Source organism: Triticum dicoccoides, chromosome 2A (assembly GCF_002162155.2).
Source record: "Triticum dicoccoides isolate Atlit2015 ecotype Zavitan chromosome 2A, WEW_v2.0, whole genome shotgun sequence".
In the NCBI taxonomy this organism is placed as follows: Eukaryota; Viridiplantae; Streptophyta; class Magnoliopsida; order Poales; family Poaceae; genus Triticum; species Triticum dicoccoides.
The window spans coordinates 591,387,896-591,409,590 of record NC_041382.1 but is presented as its reverse complement, the minus strand read 5'-3'; the positions used below and the strand labels follow the sequence as shown (position 1 = coordinate 591,409,590).

At 44.2% G+C, this 21,695-nt stretch overlaps 1 protein-coding gene across 2 annotated transcripts in view; it reads left to right on the top strand.

Annotated features, from left to right (window-relative positions):
• Positions 1-3,813: 3,813 nt before the first annotated feature.
• LOC119355573 (eIF-2-alpha kinase GCN2-like) overlaps positions 3,814-21,695 on the top strand; it is a 26,614-nt gene continuing 8,732 nt past the window's right edge. Inside the window, exons 1-16 of one of the 2 annotated variants that reach the window (XM_037622395.1) lie at positions 3,814-4,246; positions 4,956-5,027; positions 5,126-5,185; positions 5,259-5,364; positions 6,265-6,369; positions 7,234-7,671; positions 8,219-8,350; positions 8,452-8,538; positions 8,637-8,723; positions 8,833-8,929; positions 9,461-9,578; positions 19,420-19,474; positions 19,576-19,742; positions 20,389-20,576; positions 20,996-21,144; positions 21,299-21,548. In XM_037622395.1, coding sequence (XP_037478292.1) covers positions 4,128-4,246; positions 4,956-5,027; positions 5,126-5,185; positions 5,259-5,364; positions 6,265-6,369; positions 7,234-7,671; positions 8,219-8,350; positions 8,452-8,538; positions 8,637-8,723; positions 8,833-8,929; positions 9,461-9,578; positions 19,420-19,474; positions 19,576-19,742; positions 20,389-20,576; positions 20,996-21,144; positions 21,299-21,548 — 2,230 coding nt within the window. In that variant the 5' untranslated portion in view covers positions 3,814-4,127. Of the gene's footprint in view, positions 4,247-4,955; positions 5,028-5,125; positions 5,186-5,258; positions 5,365-6,264; positions 6,370-7,203; positions 7,672-8,218; positions 8,351-8,451; positions 8,539-8,636; positions 8,724-8,832; positions 8,930-9,460; positions 9,579-19,419; positions 19,475-19,575; positions 19,743-20,388; positions 20,577-20,995; positions 21,145-21,298; positions 21,549-21,695 lie in introns of both variants that reach the window. The other variant, XM_037622394.1, reaches the window with a different exon arrangement.

Below are 21,695 nucleotides of genomic sequence, written 5' to 3'. Positions count from 1 at the left end.
ATTGCCATTACAACCGTCGACTTCATACATGATATCATTCAAGTCTCCCATACAAACCATGGGCTTACCTAGGTTATCATAAACAAAAGATGCTACTTGGTCCCAGATGACATTAGTCTGCTTATGATAGGGGTCACCATATATACAAATGAGACAAAAGTTGACCCCAGACGCCACGTGAACTACATTAGCTAAAATATAGTGAAAAGCAGCAGTATGCACAGTAACTTTGAGCTCATCAGTCCACATAAGCCAAAGCCCCCCTGAAGCACCTCTAGAAGGAACAACACAAGCATTAGCTACATCAAATCTATTAACAAGATCAGTAGAAGTAACCTTAGAAGATTTAAATTCAGAAACAAAAGTTACCTGAACTCTCGTAGACCGCATAAGATTAGCAAGGTAAATCATCCTTTCACTGCCAAGGCCCCTGCCTATACCTCGGCAGTTCCAAGCAATAGCTTTCATGGCGGAGGAGGCGCGTTAGGGCCTTGCGCCACTGCCCAAGAAAGGTTGAAATGCATCCCTTCGCCTTGCTGAATAGAATTGGAGTTGTTAGGCTGTTGCTGATTTTCACAGAGATAATCTGCATCCCTTTGGCCAGTGGAGCTAATGTTATCTTGATCTTCCACCGCGGCTTCACCTCTGGCGCCATGTGTACAAGCACGAACATCCAGATCCATGTGGTGGAGGCGATCGATCCCAGGAGGAGAGATAGGACCTTGATAGGAGCTGTCCGCATCTGCACTAAGAGAATTTGAAGGCGTCCTGATTGGGCAAGGATCATAGCTTGCTCCTGCTTCATTGCCATGTTCCTGAGAGATTCTGCCTTGGTCAGCATGAACAGCGACACCCAGATTTTCCACAAGTTTGCCGCGGCCTCTGCACATAGAATTGCTGCCATCCAATGGACCGGTGTCACTATCACGGTGCCAAGTGGTAGCACCATAGCTACGGCGATGAAACCCACCAAAAGAAGGACGCATACCTCCAGATCACCCGACTGGGGGAACATCCCATTTACTAGCAGCAGATCGGCGGCGGCCTGTCGACTGAAATGCGCCGGCTTGTTGAGAGGATCCAGATTTGATTCTTGAGACGGAGTAAGCAGGTCGGTCTGCTCGAGGAGATCCTGCGGAGAGGTGAGAGGCGGAGCCCATAGGGCTAAATCCAGCCGGAGCTTCACCGGCCGGCCTGCCATCGACCGTGGGAAAGGAGGCCACTCCGAGCGGTGGTGCTCCGAGGAGGCCCTGCCCAGCGAAGGCTGCGCCGGGCGGCGAAGGTGAGGCTCCAAGCAGACTCGAAGGAGCGCCCCCGACTGGTTCCTCCCTCTCGGAGGACTCGAGTCGTTCTCCATTAGTGGAGAGCTCAAACCTTTTGGATGGGGGCAGAGGTGGATTTGGGAGCGCAGCAAGAGGTCGTTTGGGGAAGCATTTTGGTGGAGAAGGATTCTGTGGGTGGGTAGTAGTGATGGTGGCAGAGACAGAAAAAATCTCCATATTGGCAGTGAAAGCAGGGGAATAGCAGAACTGGGAAGTGAGAGGAGCAGACCGTGTTTGCAGAACATGCAGATCTGGGGAGGAAATAGGATTTGCAGGATCGTGCCGACGAGCGGTATTCAGGGTTGAAGACAAAAGGGCAAGCGATGTGGTAGTGGTGAAATTACCGAACTATCCTTTTGAAGACCGGACACCTCCAACAGTCTGTTGGGCCAAAAGTGGCCCAGAAGTAACTGGCAAGATATTCCTCTCCTTTCCAGAATTGGACTGTGGGCCGATTGGGTGGATCAAAAATGGGCCTGAAACTGAAACATTTGCCTTCTCCAGGACCGGCAAGTCGGCAGTCAGTTGAGCTGCTCTGTCAGACACTTGAATAGAGTTGTCTCCCGCATTATTGCACCGCTCTATCCCTGGCAGAGAAATAACTGCAGTAGGTAAGTGAGCAGTACCTCCACCGCCCTGAGTGTGAACAATAGTTGTAATCTGATGAACAGTACTGCGAAGCTGCTCATCTTGTTTCTGAATCTCCTCTCTGGAAGAACTCCCTTTCTGCATGAACTGAATCTGCATGTTAGCTTCTGTCACAGACAAATCATGATGCTTAGAGGTCTCCTTCATTACATCCTTTCCTTTCTCCAGAGATTGCTTCTGCAGCCTGATCAACTGAGGATTCTGAAAAGTTGAGAAAGCAGTCTGCTGTTCTTGAGCAAGATCATCTAAGACTCTAGGAATAAGCTCAGATTTATTCATCCAAGGACCCAGACGAGCTAAGGGAATGTGCTCCAGTTGAATTTGCAGTCTCTGCCTAGAGATTAGGAGATTATTCCTAGAAGCACAGTGCTGCACACTATGGAACATCAGACCACAAAAAGTACATATCCGTCCGATTTTCTCATAAAACAGATAGATCCAGGCAGCTGAATCTTTATGAAAAGAAACCCAAACTTTGTCTCTAACTGGATTGGCAACTTTCATTTTAACCGTACCCCACATATAGTCGGATTTGGCAGAAAGCATAGCTTGACTGAAAGGGTGAAATTCAGATTGCTGACCAAGACTATCTAAAATCTTGTACAGAAGCTGCTGAGATCTGAACCGAGGAGGAACACCATACACTCGAACGGTAACAAAAACAGAATCAAACTTGTAATCCTGAATATCTTTTGTTCGATCATCAGGATCCATAAACTCTACCAAAAGATTGTCAGAACCCAGACTCCAAGGTTGACGAGTGAAAACAAACATGGCAGCATCCAAGGTTTGGAAATGAGCAACAAAGATGTATTTAGAAAGCTGTGATATACCTTGATAATTATCCCTCCAAGCTCTTGCCATTGATTGCTGTAGCATGCTGAGAGTGATAACTCTTGGGGATCCTCCTGTGACTGCTAGTTTCATCAGGATATTGTAACGAGAATCTTGCGGCTGCTCCTCTTTTTCTTCTTGGTGCATCTGGATCTGAAGAACTTGAGGATCTTGCAGCGATAGACTCTGTATGTCTATCTCAATCCCCGGATCTGGAGGTAGATTCTGAGCAGACAGCATAGGAACACGAATCAGCGGCTGGCTTCGTGAGTCTTGGCCTTCCATCTACAGACAGACAGGAGCGAAGGAGAAGAAGGGAGAGAGCAGAGGAATTAGGGATGTGCTTAGTGTTTCGGTCGAATTGGGAAGCTGGAGAGAAAGAAAGCAGGGGAGGTGGCAGGAGAAAGAGAGAGGGGAAGCGGCATGACGCCAGTCCAGAAAGTTTAAGCGCCCTCCAACACGCCATCGTTGTCGCCACCTCACCGATGCCACTAGAAAATACTCCCTCCGTTCTTAAATATTTGTCTTTCTAGACGTTTTAAATGACTATCACATACGGATATATGTAGACATATTTTAGAGTATAGATTCACTCATTTTGTTCGGTATGTAGTCACTTGTTGAAATGTCTAAAAAGATAAATATTTAGAAATGAAGAAAGTAGAACGTAAAAAAGAAACCTATTAAGACTGAAATTAAGGAAGGATTCCTTTAGCCAGCGAATGTTTGCTGGGGACGACATTTGCACAAGTTTTTTATGGCAATTTCTTCGAAAACATATGACATATCCTGGCAAACAATGGATTTACTATGAAAATTGGCGTATTCGCTTGAAGGAATTGCTATACTCCCAACACATAAATCGCCGCAAAGAACGTTCGTTTTGATATGCCCCCCAGCGAAGGTTCGCTGAATAACATTGTCGTTAACGAAAAGGATGGATCCCACTCATCTGTCTGCTGACGCAGAGAGAGGGGGAGAGAAGGAGGCGGCGGTGTGGAGGAGACACTGGGTGGCGGCTAGAGCTGGGGAAGGAAACGCTCATCCGAACCGAAGTTGGTCGCAAGGTCTCGCCGCCTCTGCGCTGACTGGATCGAGATAACAGTCTGGACCCCGGTCACGACGCACGCAGCCCCTTCCACTCCATTCCACGTCAAAACCTCCTCCCGGACTCGAGTCAGAGAAACCCCAGCACACAGATCCCCTCCCTCACCCGGAACATCCAATCCGATCATCCCCGTCTCCCCACGGGACCAAATCGCCGCCGCCGCACCCCCTCTGGTCCGGCGCTGCCTCCGACGCGGCCGCGCGCGCTCCGCTCCGATGGGGCATAGCGCGAGGAAGAAGAAGAAGAAGGGCGGCGCCGGGCGCAAGGCGGCCAAGGACCACGCCGCGCAGCTCGAGGGCGACCAGACCGCGCTCACGGACGAGCTCACGGCGCTGTAAGGCCCCATTGCACCAGCCCCAACCCCACCGATTTCGTGCTGCGCCCCTGTTCGGTTTTTCAAGTTCTCAGCAATCTGCGAACCCAGTGTTGTTCAGCTGTCTCTGCTTGAATACTAGTTCGATAGCATTTGTTACACATATCGAGTTAACCCCCGGTTGTATCCCCTAAGAGATGTTGGAGGTAGCATCACCTTTTGGTTTTGGAACTGGATTGCTGTACTGACAGTCACAGATGGTTTTTACTCTCTGATGATGTTACACTGTCTAATATGTCAGTGTTTTGGAGACTACAAAGCTTGGGTTCCTGTAGAATATTTGCTCGTTGTATATGTTTATCTTCCAAGTAGATTGTAAAGTATGGTTTTATTGCTCTGTTCCTGATAACTCCATGGTGGGTGGTCCTGAGTCTGTAGCTGCCTAATATTTTGTCTATTGCCAGCTATGTTTGTTATGGCGTACTTTTGGTACTTGTTCTAGCCTTTTTGTTCTCTGGTTGCTTTGTGATCGTTAAGTTTGAATTATGGAATGTGGAGTACATATTATCCAACTGTTCGATACAGAATTTCAGGGTGGACTGAATACTGACAAGTTATAATTGACTCACTCTGCAAACTGTCAACCAGGGCACTAAAATAATTTAGTCTCCCTGATTCTTATGTGTTTTGGTTATCTGATCTTAATGCCACCTTTTGGTATATCAATCAGGGCTGCAATTTTTCTCGAGGACTTCAAAATAACTTCACAATCACCTCACACCCGATTTAGCATATGTATCAGGTATTGTCTTATGTGAACCCAAACATACTTCTAAATGTATCACTAATTCACTATGTATTTGACCATCTAAAGTTTCTACATCAATGAATAACATACAGGCCTTACTCTGATGGCATGGGCTTTGGAGATTTAAATGTTTCGGCTATTCTTGACGTAATGTAAGTCTGTTTGTTTAAGAGATGTTTCGTGTGTTTTGCACTTGATGACATCCATCTTTTGATTACAATACAGTTGCTTTGCTGGTTACCCCCACAAGTGCCCAAAGTTGCGAATCATACCTGAGAAAAACTTGTGTAAAGAAGATGCTGATCGGCTACTTTCCCTTCTTTCTGACCAGGTATTTTGACTTCATCTGACTTTATTACCTATCACTTTTGGTTGAATCCTTTGACAGAGGACTGTTGAGTGCCCACGCATTGCAACAGATCAAAATATATCATGACCAATTTAAAAGTCGGAATTAGTTTTACAGCGAGGACCAGCTCAGGAGATAAGGTCTCATTAAAAGAAAGATGGATAGGGTATGCTTATAGTTTGCTTAGGATTTTTGGTGGAGGTGATTTATGTGGTGTGCTCATTCCTTGTGTGGTTTCTTAGCTGAAGGTGGACAAGCAGACCACTCATCACCAATTGTCCCTTTAACTTCTGGGGGCGACAACTTAACTTGATGCGGTACAATTGACACATGACTCAACGGCAACTAAATAACACAGCTAATCGAGCACACACTTACTAGCGGTATGAGCTGTGACAGTAAAAAAATAGAGACCGTAACAGCGCCATGACCCTTAACAGTAATTAAGTATAAGAAGCCTCATTCAAGTTTTGTGGCTTTATGGGCTTAAGCTTGTATGGTTATTCGGTTTGCCTCTAAATATCATTTTCATTGAACCATTGATAGTCCTGGAACTTCGGTACTGCAAAATAATAAGAGAGCGCAGGCTTTGCATGAGCATCCTGTTGTTAGATGCTTGTGTTCAAACGGTAAAGCAGTTTATGTGCGTTCCTGGCAAGTACTAGAGTAGCATCCGAAAGCTGAGTACCTTAGTAAGTTAGTAGTATCCCAGTCAAGAAAACCACTTTAATCTAGTTGCAAAGATAAAATTTCTGTCTCACTATTTTCTTATTAAGCCCAAGTTTTTCTAATCAGACAACGATGCGAAATGTGATAATTGCTTTTCGTTGGTATGTGCATATACTAAGCATCTTCGACTCATCTGTTGGTGTTTGTTTTCAGGCAAACATTTATTCCCGAGAAGGGCGTGTTATGATTTTTGATTTGGTAGAGGCTGCTCAAGAATTCCTGTCAGCAATTGCTCCAGCTACTGATTCAACGACTACTGTAAGTCGGTTTCATGGCATTCATTATAATACATAACATTGAGTTTGACATCCTTTTCATTGTTCTTGTATGCGGTGCATTGTCTATTTTTCATTATGACATTAATTTGCTTTCATATAAGATGATCAAGATTGCCCCTTAAAAAAAGATAATCAAGATTCATCCGTTTCCTGACCATTTGTGTTGACCTAAATTTCCATTGATATCTTCTCTTCTCATGCTCCTTGCGTGCTTGAGAAAGTAGACCAGTTGGCTTTTCTTGTTTAGTTTGGTCAGGTTTGCTGAAGTTGCATTTAGCTTGGGATTATAGGTTATCTATCACCTTCACTGGTTGATGCTATACTACAAATTTTTGATATGCTACCCTTCTGCTTTTGACTCATTTGGTCAGCTAATTTCATCATGGTTACTTCACATGTTACTTGGTAATCAGCGCGCCATGTTTTATGATATATATTGTGAGAACTTGTGGAAATGCTCTATTTCACATTTTGTGTAATCTTGAACTCATGCAAATAGTCTTTTTTTAGAACATGCAAACCACTGCATGTGTGTATAGTAGATAGAAAGAAATGAGGTCTTAGAGACTGTTCAAGCCATAGCAGAAAAAGGACCACCAGACATACTCATGCAATAATTACTCTGTTAAGGTACTTGATTAGTACAGTTTAAATATATAATCTATTGCCTCTGCTACACATTGCTATCTGGAATAACTGATCCTAGGATTTCATGTATGGGATTACTTGTTTTTCCACTTCATCAGTGGATAACTTTATTTCGAGCTTTAGGATAAGAAACATATCTTAGGAGGCTTATTATCCTATATTGCAGGCTCCTCACTTAGGTTCAAATACAATACAGGAAGCAACTGACGCAGATGTGAAAGCTAGCCTTGATGGCGGTCCTTACCCTGGAATCTTTTACATCTATAACTCATTCGATTTGTATAATCAACTATATGATGATAATAGTTGGCAAAGGCAAGGTTTCGATCCTACAACTGATAATGCCAAGAAAAATATTGGATCTCAAGTCAATTCAAATGTTAGAAGCAAGAGGAAAACAGTCAATGAGAAATCCCGTTTTTCAGCTGATAAGGTCAACGCTGCAAAAAATTCATCTCAGGATAATGGTGAACAGCAGCATGCCATGAAGCATGGTGTTGTACGAGAGGTAGTTCCAAGTTTACCTGTTGTTGCAGAGGAAACTGATAATGACAGCAAAACTTTGTCCACAAGCAACAGAGGAGGTATGGCAGATACTCCAGAGAGGAGTTTCAGCAGTGTACATGAATCCGAGGTGATAAAACAGAACTTCTATAGGTTCTCGGTGCTTCACAGTTTTCCTTTTAATACATCATGACATATGGTTCACATATTCACAAAGAAAAGGAGTTGTTTATTTGAAGGACAGTCTGATTCGTGGAATGCTGTTCTGGAGAAAGAAAACTGTATAATAATGCGAGATTTTTAGGGAACTCTTTATGATCTAAGCTGTACATGAACATTCAAATTTTCTTTCATCCTACTTCTTTTCATGGCTTTGAATTATGTGTTATAATGTTTTGTTCTACTTATTTATGCTTTTCTGTTTGGTAAATTGATAGCACTAGCTTACATTTTCCATCAGGTGTCAATTTTTATTCCTAAAAAACAAATGTTTATTTGATGGTTTGCCTTTTTGGGGTGAAAACTAGATGGTTTGCTAGAAACTTCTGCAGTGCTGCTCCTACTTTATTACCTGTACTACCTTTCTGCTTACTTTTGAATGATCACATCTACACTGATATACTGAAATGAGTCATCCAGCATGCTGAATCTGACGACATATTTGTTAATCCTCGTAGGACTCTGAACTTGCAGATGAAGGTTGGAATGATGAAGATTCTGCCCCAGACTCTGGCTCTTCAAATGCACCATCTCATGTTTCAGACATGTATGATGATGCTTCGCAAAATAAGAGAAGGGATTTAATTCTGGTATTAGTTTCGCATACATATTTGTTCCAGTGTGATTTTCTCACCCCGTTTTGAGCAGGATTTTCTCCTTGAGTAATGACCATGTTTGGTACCCTCATTAGGTACACTTGCTTCGGTTAGCCTGTGCATCAAAGGATTCTCTTTCAGCTGCTTTGCCAGTAATATCATCGGAGTTATGCAACATAGGGGTGTGTCAATCTAGTATAATAATTTATGTTTCCTTGTCGATTCCTCTTGATCACATTTCCCAGTTAGATGATTTACATGTTATTTTTCTGTTAACCAGGTTCTTTCTGAATGGGCTAAGCAATTAATTTCTGAATCTCCTGCTGTTTTTGGGGAAACTTTTGATCATGTTTTTGGGCAACAAATGGTATGCCACGCCTGATACTGTTCTGCTAACTCATGATTTACTTCTACCAATACTGCTGTGGTGTTGAGCGTTTCTAATTGCTATTTGGCTTTCTGATGACATCAAACAGATATCTTCAGAGTGCTCTCTATTTTGGAGGGCTGACAATTCATCGTCTAGGCCAAACTCCCGTTATTTGAATGATTTCGAAGAGCTCCGTTCACTTGGTGAGTGCCTTGCTTCCGCTTGATACTGTACTATGAATGGACCAATCATTTACCACACTCTTGGATAATTTGGATGTTGGATACGCACCAATTACTGTGTTCTGTACTATGCAATAAGGTTCTACTACATAATACTTTTTAAAATGTTTTAAACATGATGTAGACCAAAAGGTAAGGAATTCATTGGAAGTTCTGACACTTACCAAGCTTGCTTATTATAGGCCTTAGGTCTTGGTTTCAGGTGCTTAATCTGCTCAACGTTTCACACTAAATGACTAACATGAGTGGTGCTGGCTTGTTCTGTATTCACTTTTTCATTTGGTATGGTAAGTAAGACAGTTATGCTAAGATAGTTGATAGTTGTATAAGTTATGGATTGATGCTGTCTTATGTCCCCAAATGTTACTCACTATAGAGTGGATTAGTATGTATTAAATGTATGCACCTTATCATTCATTTTGTTGGGATGCGCTAACAAAATGAATGTATTTTCATGGATTGGCATAACTCCTAAGAAATCATTTGTGACAGGTCAGGGGGGCTTTGGCCGTGTGGCATTGTGTAAAAACAAGCTCGATGGACGCCAATATGCTGTAAAGAAGATACGCCTCAAGGATAGAAGTCCTCAAGTGAATGAAAAGATTCTGAGGTTTGAATGCCCCTGATCTTGTTCTTTTAGTTGAGATGTGCTGTCTCTCTATCCTTTTCATGTACACATTTGCAAATTTACTTGCTAAATGGTGCATCTTTATTGCACCCAAGCACACCTGCTCCTGGAAAGAATAGTGACCATTTGCACTAAAAGGCATCAAATGTTGGTTTGTATTCTTGCACAAAAAATAGACAAGGGATGAAGGGAGGGGTTAATTGTTATCAATTATATGTGTATCCAATTTGACTATTTTTGTGCAGGGCAAACGTACATTTGTCATTTTTTCTATGCAAAAGTTTGCAAGTGCACATAATATTCCCACATGTACATATATGATTTTTTGTGGGTTATTTCGAAATGCATTTCTTTTCTTGCCTGAGAGCAATTATCGGTTGTTAACCAATGTTGATGAGTTAGGCAAAAAAACTTGACAATTTCACTGTTTCCTTGAGATAAACTATTGGAAGGATGACACCGAGTAGAAACATGCTCTAAAACTTGTTTGGTAATAGTATATACTATATAGCCCTACACTCCCAAGTCCATATAGCTCTATATGTTTTCATTTCACTTATGTTGATAATTGGTCACTAGCAAAGTAACCGTTATGTTTAAGGTACTAATCTAACTCCAGCATTGTCATTCCCTATCTATGAGTTGCTATAACTGTGTGAATTTAATAAATACCCTACTTCACTTGTTACTCCCTTTGATCCCAAATGTAAGTTGTTTTTGGACATGATCATGGCCTCTAAGGTGACACTTTGACCATCAGTTTCTATGAAATTTGTTGCTTCATATAATAAAATAACTGTGCATTGTGAGAATATGTTTGAGGATGGATTTGGTAATTTCATCTTGGCAACGTTTCTATTTATTTTTATATTCACGGTCGAAGTAATAAATGTTGGCACAGATTAGAATGACCTGTGTTTCGATTTTCAAGAGGGATTTATACTTGATCCTCTTAGGCCTCCTTTGGTTTGTAGGATTTTTGTAGGAATTCTATAGGATAGGATTTGCAAAGGAAAAATTCCTTTGAAGCCCTTTGGTTTGTAGGAATGGATTCCTATTCCTATGTAGGATAGGAATCAATCCTTCACGTTTTGGAGGGAAAAGAACATTAGTGTTGAACCGGTATGGGCCCTAGCCCATCAAGATCTGTCTCTTGGGCCCAAGCCCATGAGAGGTGCTGACCTAGAAGAGGAGCCCCTCTTCCCTTGTCCCGTGTGAGCCGCCACATCTGAGACACACACTCACGCAGGAAACAAGACAGGAAGCGAGGCTGCTGTCTGAAGGTACCCATCTCCTGATTCAACATGGCATCGAGCCAGGCGACGACGGTGGCGGCGTAGTCCCTCGCCGGAGAGGCGGCGGTGGGGCCCAGCGGGGTCAGGCGAGAAAGGAGGCTGCGTGCGTGCGCGAGGCAGCGGGTCTGCTGTGGTGCGTGCGGCGGCGGCGCAGCTGGGCTTGAGGAGCTGCGACGCGGCCGGGAAGGTGCTGCTTCCTCTTGTCCTGCTTCGCGTCCCTGGGGTGGCTAGCTGCGAAGGGGGCGGCCGAGGAGGGCTGCTGCGGGCTGTGCAGGCGGCTGCGGCAAGAAGAGGAGGAGGAAGAAGGCGGCGGCGGATTTGGGCTGTGTGCGAGTCAGGCTGCGGCGGGGAGCTGCTGCTGTTGGTGCTGCGGCAGAGGAAGAAAGAGGTGCAGCCTGCTGGACTGCTCGTTCTGGAACAGGAAGAGCCTGGGCTGGACCGCTTGTGTGCTTTACAGAGATTTTTTTTTTCTCTGTGGACTTGTTGTTGTGGTGGTGGTGGTGGTGCTGCTTGGGAAAGAAGACTCTCTGAGGCTGAGTTTTGCTGTTGCTGCTTATCCCGTCAAACGATGGCTGAACCAACTGGTCTTGCCGAGGCTTTGGAGAAGCTCGCTAAGATCCTCGCGGAATCCAACTCTGGGGCCATTGTTCCTCGACAGGAAGTGGCTCAAAAGCTTGAAATGTCTCCCCTGGACATGAAGCTAGAGGGGGCAACAAATTATTTGAGCTGGTCCAGGAGGGCTTTGTGGGCTGTGGAGCAGAAGGAGCTTGATGGATATTTGTTGGGCACCGTTGTAGAACCAGGGGACAAGAGTAGTGCAGAAGGCAAGAGGTGGAAGGTCATCCACTCTGTACTTATGGTGTGGTTGTTGAACTCTGTGGTGCCCTCCATTGGACGCTCTGTGGAGGGGCTATCCTCATCTGCTGAGATATGGAAGATTCTGTCCACTCAATACTCTGGCAAGGGCAATGTCATGCTCATTGCTCAGATTGAGGACAAGATTAGGTTGCTGCGCTAAGATGATGGCATGTCAGTGATGACATACGTGGCAGAACTGCAGGCTCTGTGGGCTGACCAGGATAACTGTGATCCCCTGGAACTCTATGACGCGGCTTCAATCGAGTCAGGGTATAAGTGGATGGCACACAGGCGTGTGCTGAAATTTTTGGCTGGCCTCAAAGGTTGCTTTGATGGCAGGAAGGCTTCCCTGTTGCACCAACCTAGTCCGCCTACCATTCCCGAGGCTATTGCAGCGATGACTCAAGAGGAGGTGCGCCTATCCCTTGAGCATGCAGACGTGAAAGGTTGTGCCAGCTTCGACATTTGCAGTCACTGAGCGCATGGAGTGGGGAGATCCCACCAAATGTCATATCTGTGGGGAGGTAGCTCACTGGAAGAGAGAATGTCCAACTCGTGGCAGAGGCAGGGGATATAACAGAGGGGGAACAAGCAGAGGTAGAAGTGCTAGAGGCAGAGGTGGATACTCAGAGACCTCATGGGGCCAGGCTTCTAGAGGCAGAGGTGGCTACTCAGGACACTCAGGGGGTCAGAGGGCTCACATGGCCGTTGCAGGAGACACTGGGACGTCCAAAGGCAAAGATGTAGATGATGCTGTCTATGGAGACTTTGCTCACTGGGCCTCCACTGATGAAGGTAATCCGCAAAGAGCATCTCTTGCTATTAATGAGAGTGCTCCAGAGCGGGTTCTTGACTCTGGAGCATCTAAGCATGTTGCTAGTAACTCCTGTGTGTTCGAGTCTTACACTAAGCATCCTCCCTCTCACACGGGCACTATACAAACGGCTGATGGCACAAAACAACCAGTCATAGGGGTTGGTACAGTAAAGTGTACTCCGACCATTTCCCTATCGTCAGTTTTACATGTGCCACCCTTTCCTGTCAATTTGGCCTCTTTCAGTGCACTCATTGATCAAATGGACTGTCGTGTGATCCTTGACAAGTTCGGTTGCTTGATTTAGGTGCGACAGACGAGCCAGACGGTTGGGACTGGCACCAGGCGTAGGGGGCTCTGGTACATGGACCAGGAGGTGCAGCCGGACTTGGTGTGTGCTGCGACCATGGAGGATAAGGAGAAGCAGGCGATGATCCATCACTGTAGGATGGGGCATGTATCTTTTCATAAGATGGGTAGAATATTTCCGGATGTTATGTGTGGAATAGGCAAAGGCAAGCTGACATGTGATGCTTGTGAATATGCAAAACACACACGGGCCTCATATGTGAGTAAGGGGCTCAGGAGCATATCTCTTTTTATGCTTATTCATTCGGATGTATGGACTAGCCCAGTGGTGTCAATGAATGGGAAGAAGTATTTTGCTACCTTTATTGACTGCTATTCTCGCATGACTTGGATTTACTTGATGCGTCACAAGGATGAGGTGTTTAGCTGTTTTCAGAACTTCCATGCTCTTGTAAAGAACCAGTTTCAGGTACAGGTCAAGGTGCTCAGGACGGACAATGGAACGGAGTATGTGAATAACATTTTTGGGGCTTTCATGGCTGACCATGGGATTCTTCATCAAACTTCATGTCCGGACACCCCCCCTCAGAATGGAGTGGCCGAACGGAAGAATCGTCATGTTCTTGAGGTTGCTCGGTCATTGATGTTTACCATGAATGTGCCTAAGTTCTTGTGGGATGATGCAGTTATGACAGCCACATACTTGATCAACCGGACACCTTCCAGGATACTTGGCATGAAATCTCCGTCTGAGTTGCTCGTTAGAGATAATAAGTTTGTTGTTCCGCCAAAGTTGTTTGGCAGTACCTACTTTGTTCGTGATCACCGACCATCTGTTGGCAAGCTTGATCCTCGGGCAGTGAAGTGTGTCTTTCTGGGATACTTGTCTAGTCAGCAGGGGTATAAATGTTGGTGTCCCTCTGAAAAACGCAGGTTTGTAAGTATGGACGTTACGTTCAGGGAGTCTGAGCCATTCTATGGTGAGCCGACTGATCTCAGTCTGCTGTTTGCAGAGCTTGACCACCTACACCCTGTGCATGATGGTCAAGAGGGGGAGAAGGATGTGTCTCATACTCACGGAGATTCTGTGGACATTAACGCTGATAATGATGTGCAGGCTCAGGTTCAAATAGTGGGTACAATTCCGGTTAGTACCATCACTGATGATGATGTGCAGGCTCATGTCGAGCCAACTGTCGATACACTTAAGATTGGTGCTCTCCAGGTTCCTATTCGGGATCGATGGCAGACGAATACCCTGGTGTACTCGCGACGGCAACCACAAGTGCAGGGGGAGCAGCAAGGCAGGGAGGCAAGACTGCAGGGGGAGCAGCAAGGCAGTGAGGCAAGAGTGCAGGGGGAGCAGCAAGGTAGTGAGGCAAGAGTGCAGGGGGAGCAGCAAGGCAGTGAGGCAAGCTCATCTGACACAGTGGAGCTGCCCATTGCGTTGCGAAAACCTACACGTGAAGCGGCAAGGAAGGGTGAGGTAGCAAGGAAGGCTCTGCCAAAGGATGATGCTTGTGATGACCTTGATATTGGCAATTTTGTGTCTTACAAGGCTTTGTCACCTTCATATAAGGCGTTTGTTGCCTCTATGCAAACTGTGTCTATCCCTAAGGATTGGAAGGCTGCAAAGCAAGATCCGAAGTGGCGTGAATCGATGATAGAGGAGTTAGAAGCATTGAAAAAAACAAGACATGGGTGCTAACCACATTGCCGACAGGAAAGAAAGCAGTGAGTTGTAAGTGGATTTTTACTGTGAAGCAGAATCCTGAGGGCAAGGTGGAACGGTATAAGGCTAGATTGGTCGCCAGAGGATATAGTCAAACTTATGGAATTGACTATGATGAGACATTTGCTCCAGTTGCAAAGATGAACACAGTACATGTATTGGTCTCGTGTGCTGCAAACTTTGGGTGGAAATTGCACCAGTTAGATGTCAAGAATGCCTTCTTACATGGTGACTTGAAAGAAGAGGTATACATGGAGATACCGCCAGGTTTTGGCACAGAACAGACTACGGGGAAGGTATGCAGGCTGAAGAAATCCTTGTATGGCCTGAAGCAATCGTCGAGGGCATGTTTTGATAGGTTCAGACGAGCTGTTTGGAATATGGGGTATGGCCAATGTAATGGTGATCACACGGTGTTTTATAGACACACTGATAAGAAGATCACCATTGTTGCAGTGTATGTTGATGATATCATCATCACCGGAGATGATGAGGAAATAAAGAGAGTGAAGGGGTGTCTGAGCAAGGAGTTTGAGGTAAAAGACTTGGGAAATCTGAAGTACTTCCTTGGCATAGAAGTGGCTCGGACAGAGAAGGGAATATCTTTGTGCCAACGAAAATACACCTTGGATCTTTTGAGTGACATGGGCATGATGGGATGTCATGCAGCCCCTACTCTGATTGAACAAAATCATCAAGTAACAACACAATCAGGTGAGCTAGTGAATAAGGAAGATTATCAGAAGCTGGTTGGGAGGTTATTATACTTGTGTCATACCAGGCCTGACATTACGTATGCCGTGGGGGTGGTGAGCAGATACATGCATGAACCAAGGAGTGGGCATCTTAATATTGTTCACAGAATCCTGAGATACTTGAAGGGGACTCCGGGTAAAGGGTTGTGGTTTGCGAAGAGTGGACATCTTGAGGTGGATGGCTATAGTGACTCTGATTGGGGTAGCTGTCAAGATGATAGACGATCAACTTCAGGCTACTGTGTGTTTGTGGGAGGAAATTTGGTGTCATGGAGAAGCAAGAAACAAACTGTTGTGTCTAGATCAACAACAGAAGCTGAATATGGAGCATTATCTCAAGGGTTGTCATGCTCCGGGTGAAGCACCTACTATGCGAGTTGAAACTTTTGAGGAAGGGACCCTTAAGGGTGTGGTGTGACAATCAGTCAGCTATAGCCATTGCTAATAACCCAGTTCAACATGATAGGACGAAGCATGTGGAAATTGATCGCTTCTTCATTAAAGAGAAACTTGATGCTGGGATCATCAGCCTTACTCATGTCAGCTCTGGGCAGCAGTTTGCAGATTGCTTGACAAAGGGGCTGGGAACAAAGGACTGTAACTTGGCGTATGACAAGATGGGGATGATAGATATCTACCACCCATCTTGAGGGGGAGCGTTGAACCGGTATGGGCCCTAGCCCATCAAGATCTGTCTCTTGGGCCCAAGCCCATGAGAGGTGCTGACCTAGAAGAGGAGCCCCTCTTCCCTTGTCCTGTGTGAGCCGCCACATCTGAGACACACACTCACGCAGGAAACAAGACAGGAAGCGAGGCTGCTGTCTGAAGGTACCCATCTCCCGATTCAATAATTAGCCTAGACTCAATGGAAAAAATCCTATCCTATGCACCAAATGGCATCTCTTTCTCTATAGGAATTGACATGCATGTCATCTCACTTCCTATGATTTTCCTATTCCTATAAAATTCCTATCCTATGAACCAAAGAAGGCCTTAGGTAGCTGGAACGTAGGGTCCCTGAAGGTAAGTTACAGGAGTTAGTTGATACATCAGTGAGGAGAGGTGTTGATATCCTATGCGTCCAAGAAACCAAAAGGAAGGGACAAAAGGCGAAGGAGGTGGAGGATACCGGCTTCAAGCTGTGGCACACGGGAACAAGTACAAACAAAAATGGAGTAGGCATCTTGATAAAAAAAGCCTCAAGTATGGAGTGTTGGACGTCGAGAGGCAAGGGGACCGGATTATCCTAGTCAAGCTGGTCGTTGGGGACTTAGTTCTCAGTCCTATCAGGGTGTATGCCCCACAAGTAGGCCACAATGAGAGCACCAAGAGAGAGTTCTGGGAAGGCTGGAGGAGATGGTTAGAATGTAACTATTGGCGAGAAGCTCTTCATAAGAGACCTCAATCGCCACGTGGTTACATCTAACACAGGTTTTGAAAGGGTGCATGGGGGCTTTGGTTATGTCAGTAGGAATCAAGGAGAGGATGTCTTAAGCTTTGCTTCAGCCTACGACATGATCGTAGCTAATACCAGGGACAGAGCTGCCTTGTAAAGCACTGGGGTCAATTGACCCCAATGAAAGTAGCAAATCCTTCACTAACTTAGTACTAATCACTATACATTTATAGAAGATGATCCCACTGTAATAAACATGACCCCATTAAACTTTTTTTCTAGCTTCATCCTTGGCTAATACCCTCTTTAGAAGAGAGTCCCATCTAGTGGCTTTTAGTAGTGGTCAACACTCTAGCTCGATTGATTTAGTCCTCAAGAAGAGAAGACAAGCGTGCTTGCCTAGATTGAAGGTCATACCTGAGAGAGTGTTGTCCCTCAACATAAGCTTGTGGTGGCTGACTTTCGTTTTGGGCTCGTGTCCATCGGGATAAGGGCACCAAAATGCTAGAACGAAGTGGCGGAAGCTCAAGGGGGAGGCAACTCAGGCTATCAAGGAGGACCCTGGGGAGGAAGGAGGTGATGCAAACAATATGTGGATGAAGATGGCAACTTGCATTCAGGAGGTGGCTTCAGTGGGCTTTGGGGTGACTAGAAGTAGAAGCAAACCTAAAGATACCCGGTGGTGGACCGATGATGTCCAAAAGGCTATTAAGGAGAAGAAAGATTGTTGCAGACGCCTAGTGCAGACATCATAGAGAAGTACAAGGTGGCAAAGAAGAGCGCAAAGCGAGCTGTGAGTGGAGCAAGGGGTCGGGTGTATGAGGACCTCTACTAGCGTTTAAACACGAAGGAAGGCGAAAGGGACATCTATAAGATGGCCAAGATCCGACAGAGGAAGGCGAGGGATGTCAACCAAGTCAAATGCATCAAGAACAGAGCAGATCGGCTTTTGGTGAAGGACGAGGAGATCAAGCATAGATGGCAAGAGTACTTCGACAAATTGTTCAATGGAGAGAAGAGCTCTACCATTGAGTTGTATGACCCCTTTGATGGTACCAACAGACGTTTTGTGCGATGAGTCTAGGAGTTTGAGGTCAGGGAAGTTTTAAAAAGGATGAATGGAAGCAAGCTATGGGCCTTGATTGTATCCCCATTGAGGTGTGGAAAGGCCTTGGAGGCATAGCGATAGTATGGTTAACCAAGCTTTTCAACCTCATTTTTGGGTCAAACAAGATGCCCTAAGAATGGAGGCGGAGTATATTAGTACCAATCTTCAAGAACAAGGGGATGTTCAAAGTTGTACTAATTACCGTGGATTTAAGCTGATGAGCCATACAAAAGCTATGGGAGAGAGTCATTGAGCACCGCTTAAGAAGAATGACAAGCGGGACAAAAAATCAGTTTGGTTTCATGCGTGGGAGGTCGACCATGGAAGTCATTTTACTAGTACGACAACTTACGAAGAGATACATGAAGCAAAAGAAGAACCTGCATGTGGTGTTCATTGACTTGGAGAAGGCCTACGCTAAGATACCATGACATGTCATGTGGTGGCCTTGGAGAAACACAAAGTACATTACCTTCATCGTGGACATGTACGATAATGTTGTGACAAGTGTTCGAACAAGTGATGGCGAGATTGATTACTTTCCAATTAATGTAGGACTTCACAAAGGGTCAACTTTGAGCCCTTATCCTTTTACTTTGGTGATGGATGAGGTCACAAGGGATATACAAGGAGATATTCTGTGGTGTATGCTATTTGCTGACGATGTGGTGGTGCTAGTCGACGATACTCAGATGGGGGTTAATAGAAAGTTAGAGTTGTGGAGATGTACTTTGGAATCAAATGGTTTTAGGCTTAGTAGAACTAAAACTGAGTACATGAGGCGTGGCTTCAGTAGTACTCGGCATGAGAAGGAGGCTAGCCTTGATGGGCTGGTGGTACCTCACAAGGACAACTTTTGATATTTGGGGTCAATGATGCAGAAGGATGGTGATATCGATGAAGGAGGTGGCATCAAATCAAAGCTTGATGGATGAAGTGACGCCAAACTTCTGGCATGCTCTGTGATGTTCTATAGGACGACATTCAACCTGCGATGTTGTATGGCTGTATGGCGCAGACTGCCGGCCAACTAAAAGGCGACATGTCCCAATTGTGCATGTTGAGATGGATATGTGTCCAGACAAGAAAATATCGGGTTCAGAATGATGATATACGTGATAGAGTTGGGGTAACACCGATTGAAGAGAAGCTTGTCCAACATTGTCTGAGATGGTTTGGGCATATACAACGCAGGCCTCCAGAAGCGCCAGTCCATAGTAGACGGGATGAACGTGTTGATAATATCAAGAGAGGTTGGGTAGACCAAACTTGACCTGGGAGGAGTCCGTTAAGAGAGATTTGAAGGATTGGAATATCACCAAAAAACAAGCCATGGACAGGGGTGCGTGGGACTTGCCTTTTGAGATCTTATGGGTTTCAGTTCTAGCCAACCCCACCTTGTTTGCGACTAAAAGATGTTTCGATTTTCAGAGGGATTTATACTTGGTATACTTGTAGTTCAATAAGTCTTCTTTGCTTATTTATTGACAGTTTTTTCCGCATTTCTGCTCTCTCTTGTTTGATGTATGTAATTGATATTTTGACGAGGTATTCAGAGAAGTTGCCACACTTTCACGATTGCAGCATCAGCATGTTGTTCGTTACTACCAGGTGAATATTTTATACATAAGTTTTTTTTTCCATTGAAGTTATTATTATGTTCAAGTTTAGGAGATCATACAATTATATCTCACCTGTCTTTGTGATACTAGGCATGGGTTGAAACTGAATATGGTCAACATAATGTTGTGAACACTGGGGGGTCACGCACTGCTGAGAGCTCTATGTACAGTTTCGACGAGATCAGCTTGTCAGATTCAGGTGCTGGAAATAAGCAGGAATGCACATACTTGTACATCCAAATGGAGTATTGTCCTAGGTATGTTCATTACGCAGTTAGTGCACTAGGGAAGTTTTATTGGAACACAGGGTCTAGAGCTGGTCTTGCTTTAATATGGTGAAACTACGTTAGTGTACAACAATTGAAAGAAACCAGAGAAACATCGGAGGAGTAACAATGCTGCATCTCTCGACTCTCAGTACCTGGAACTTCAAATAACTTTCACTACGTAAAGCTATGCTACTGTTATCTCTAAAGAAATGAGTGACATTTATACGAGGAGTCGATGTCCTATATGCACCAGACCTAGTCATAGTCTGAATTTTGTTTGAGGAGCTCAGGCAGGCAGTCTTTTCATGGTTGGGCAGTGCTAAAGTTCACCTGTAAGCTTGATTGCTGACCAGACAGTTTTTGGTGTAGTTGTTTTACCTTACACATCCACTTTACGAATAATAGAAGCTAATTATTTCAGAATAAACAGAGTAGACTTACAATAATAAAAGGGCTAATTGTAAACTTCTAAGCTGGGTCATGGGCACGATCTTTGGCCTGAGAATTCAGATGTGGGACTGTGACTACCCAATCATTCTATTTCTTATTTTGGTCATTTAGTGACACATAATGTTACCTATGCTATTGATAATGGTTTCTCTTTACCTAACTTTGTTTTGTGTGTTGTTTTCAGAACCCTGCGACAGGACTTTGAGACATATAGTTCATCTTTCAATGTCGACCATGCATGGCACCTATTTCGACAAATCGTGGAAGGCCTAGCACATGTTCATAGTCAAGGCATCATACACCGGGACTTGACACCTAGCAACATATTTTTTGATGTGCGCAACGACATCAAAATTGGAGATTTTGGTCTTGGTAGGTGAACTTTCCTAGTTATATCCGGAACTGACATTTCTTTGCAGTCGGTTGGATTTATATTTTCATTCTAAATGGTATGTACTGGTTAAGCAACAAATCATGTGGTTTCATAGATATAGTTATTGGCAATATTTTATTTCTTCCCGGAGTTGTGATGTTGATTGGTTGGATACTGTCATCTTGACATGAAGTGTTAACATGACGTTTTCTCTCCAATATATTGACATTTGAATGTTAAATGAACCCACAAAATAGTTCAGATGTAAATTGTCATGAATATCTTGGCAGAATTTTGGGGGTTTGACATCCTGAATTGCAGATATTTTCTATTTAGTTAATTACCCTGTTTTATGTGAAGTGTAACTCTAGGTGATTGAGGAAAGTTTGAACTGACACCATTTTAATCATTTTTTCAGCCAAATTTCTAAAGCTGGAGCAGCTGGATCATGACCAATATATTCCTACTGAAGGAATGGGTGTTTCAATGGATGGAACAGGTCAAGTAGGCACCTATTTTTATACTGCACCAGAGGTAGAACAGAAGTGGCCACAGATAAACGAAAAGGTCAGAATAGAGTTCTATTTTTTCATTTTAAAAAAAGAACAAATAGATATATCTTTGTTGAGAATTAGTTAGAGTATTTCTTATGATAATAGCAACTTAATACCAGTTGTAGTATTTTCTAAAATTCTTGGGTTTTTATCTTGGTTATTTTCAGGTTGACATGTACAGTGCGGGTGTTATATTCTTTGAGCTTTGGCATCCATTTTCAACAGCAATGGAAAGACATCTTGTTCTCACTGATCTTAAACAGAAAGGCGAGTCTCCAGTATCATGGTCAACACAATATCCTGGTCAATCAAATCTATTAAGACGCTTACTATGTCCAAGCCCGTCCGAACGTCCATCTGCGATTGAGCTTTTGCAAAATGACTTGCCTCCTCGGATGGAGGACGAGTGGTTAAATGGTAAGTTTTGACTTTTCTGCATTAACATCAGGTCGTACCATTTGAAGAACAGATCATGAGGCGATGTTTAATTGATGACTGCTAATTCTTTTAATTGATGAATTTTAAGTTTCTTCTATTTTGTGTGGCCCCTCTGCACAAAAACAG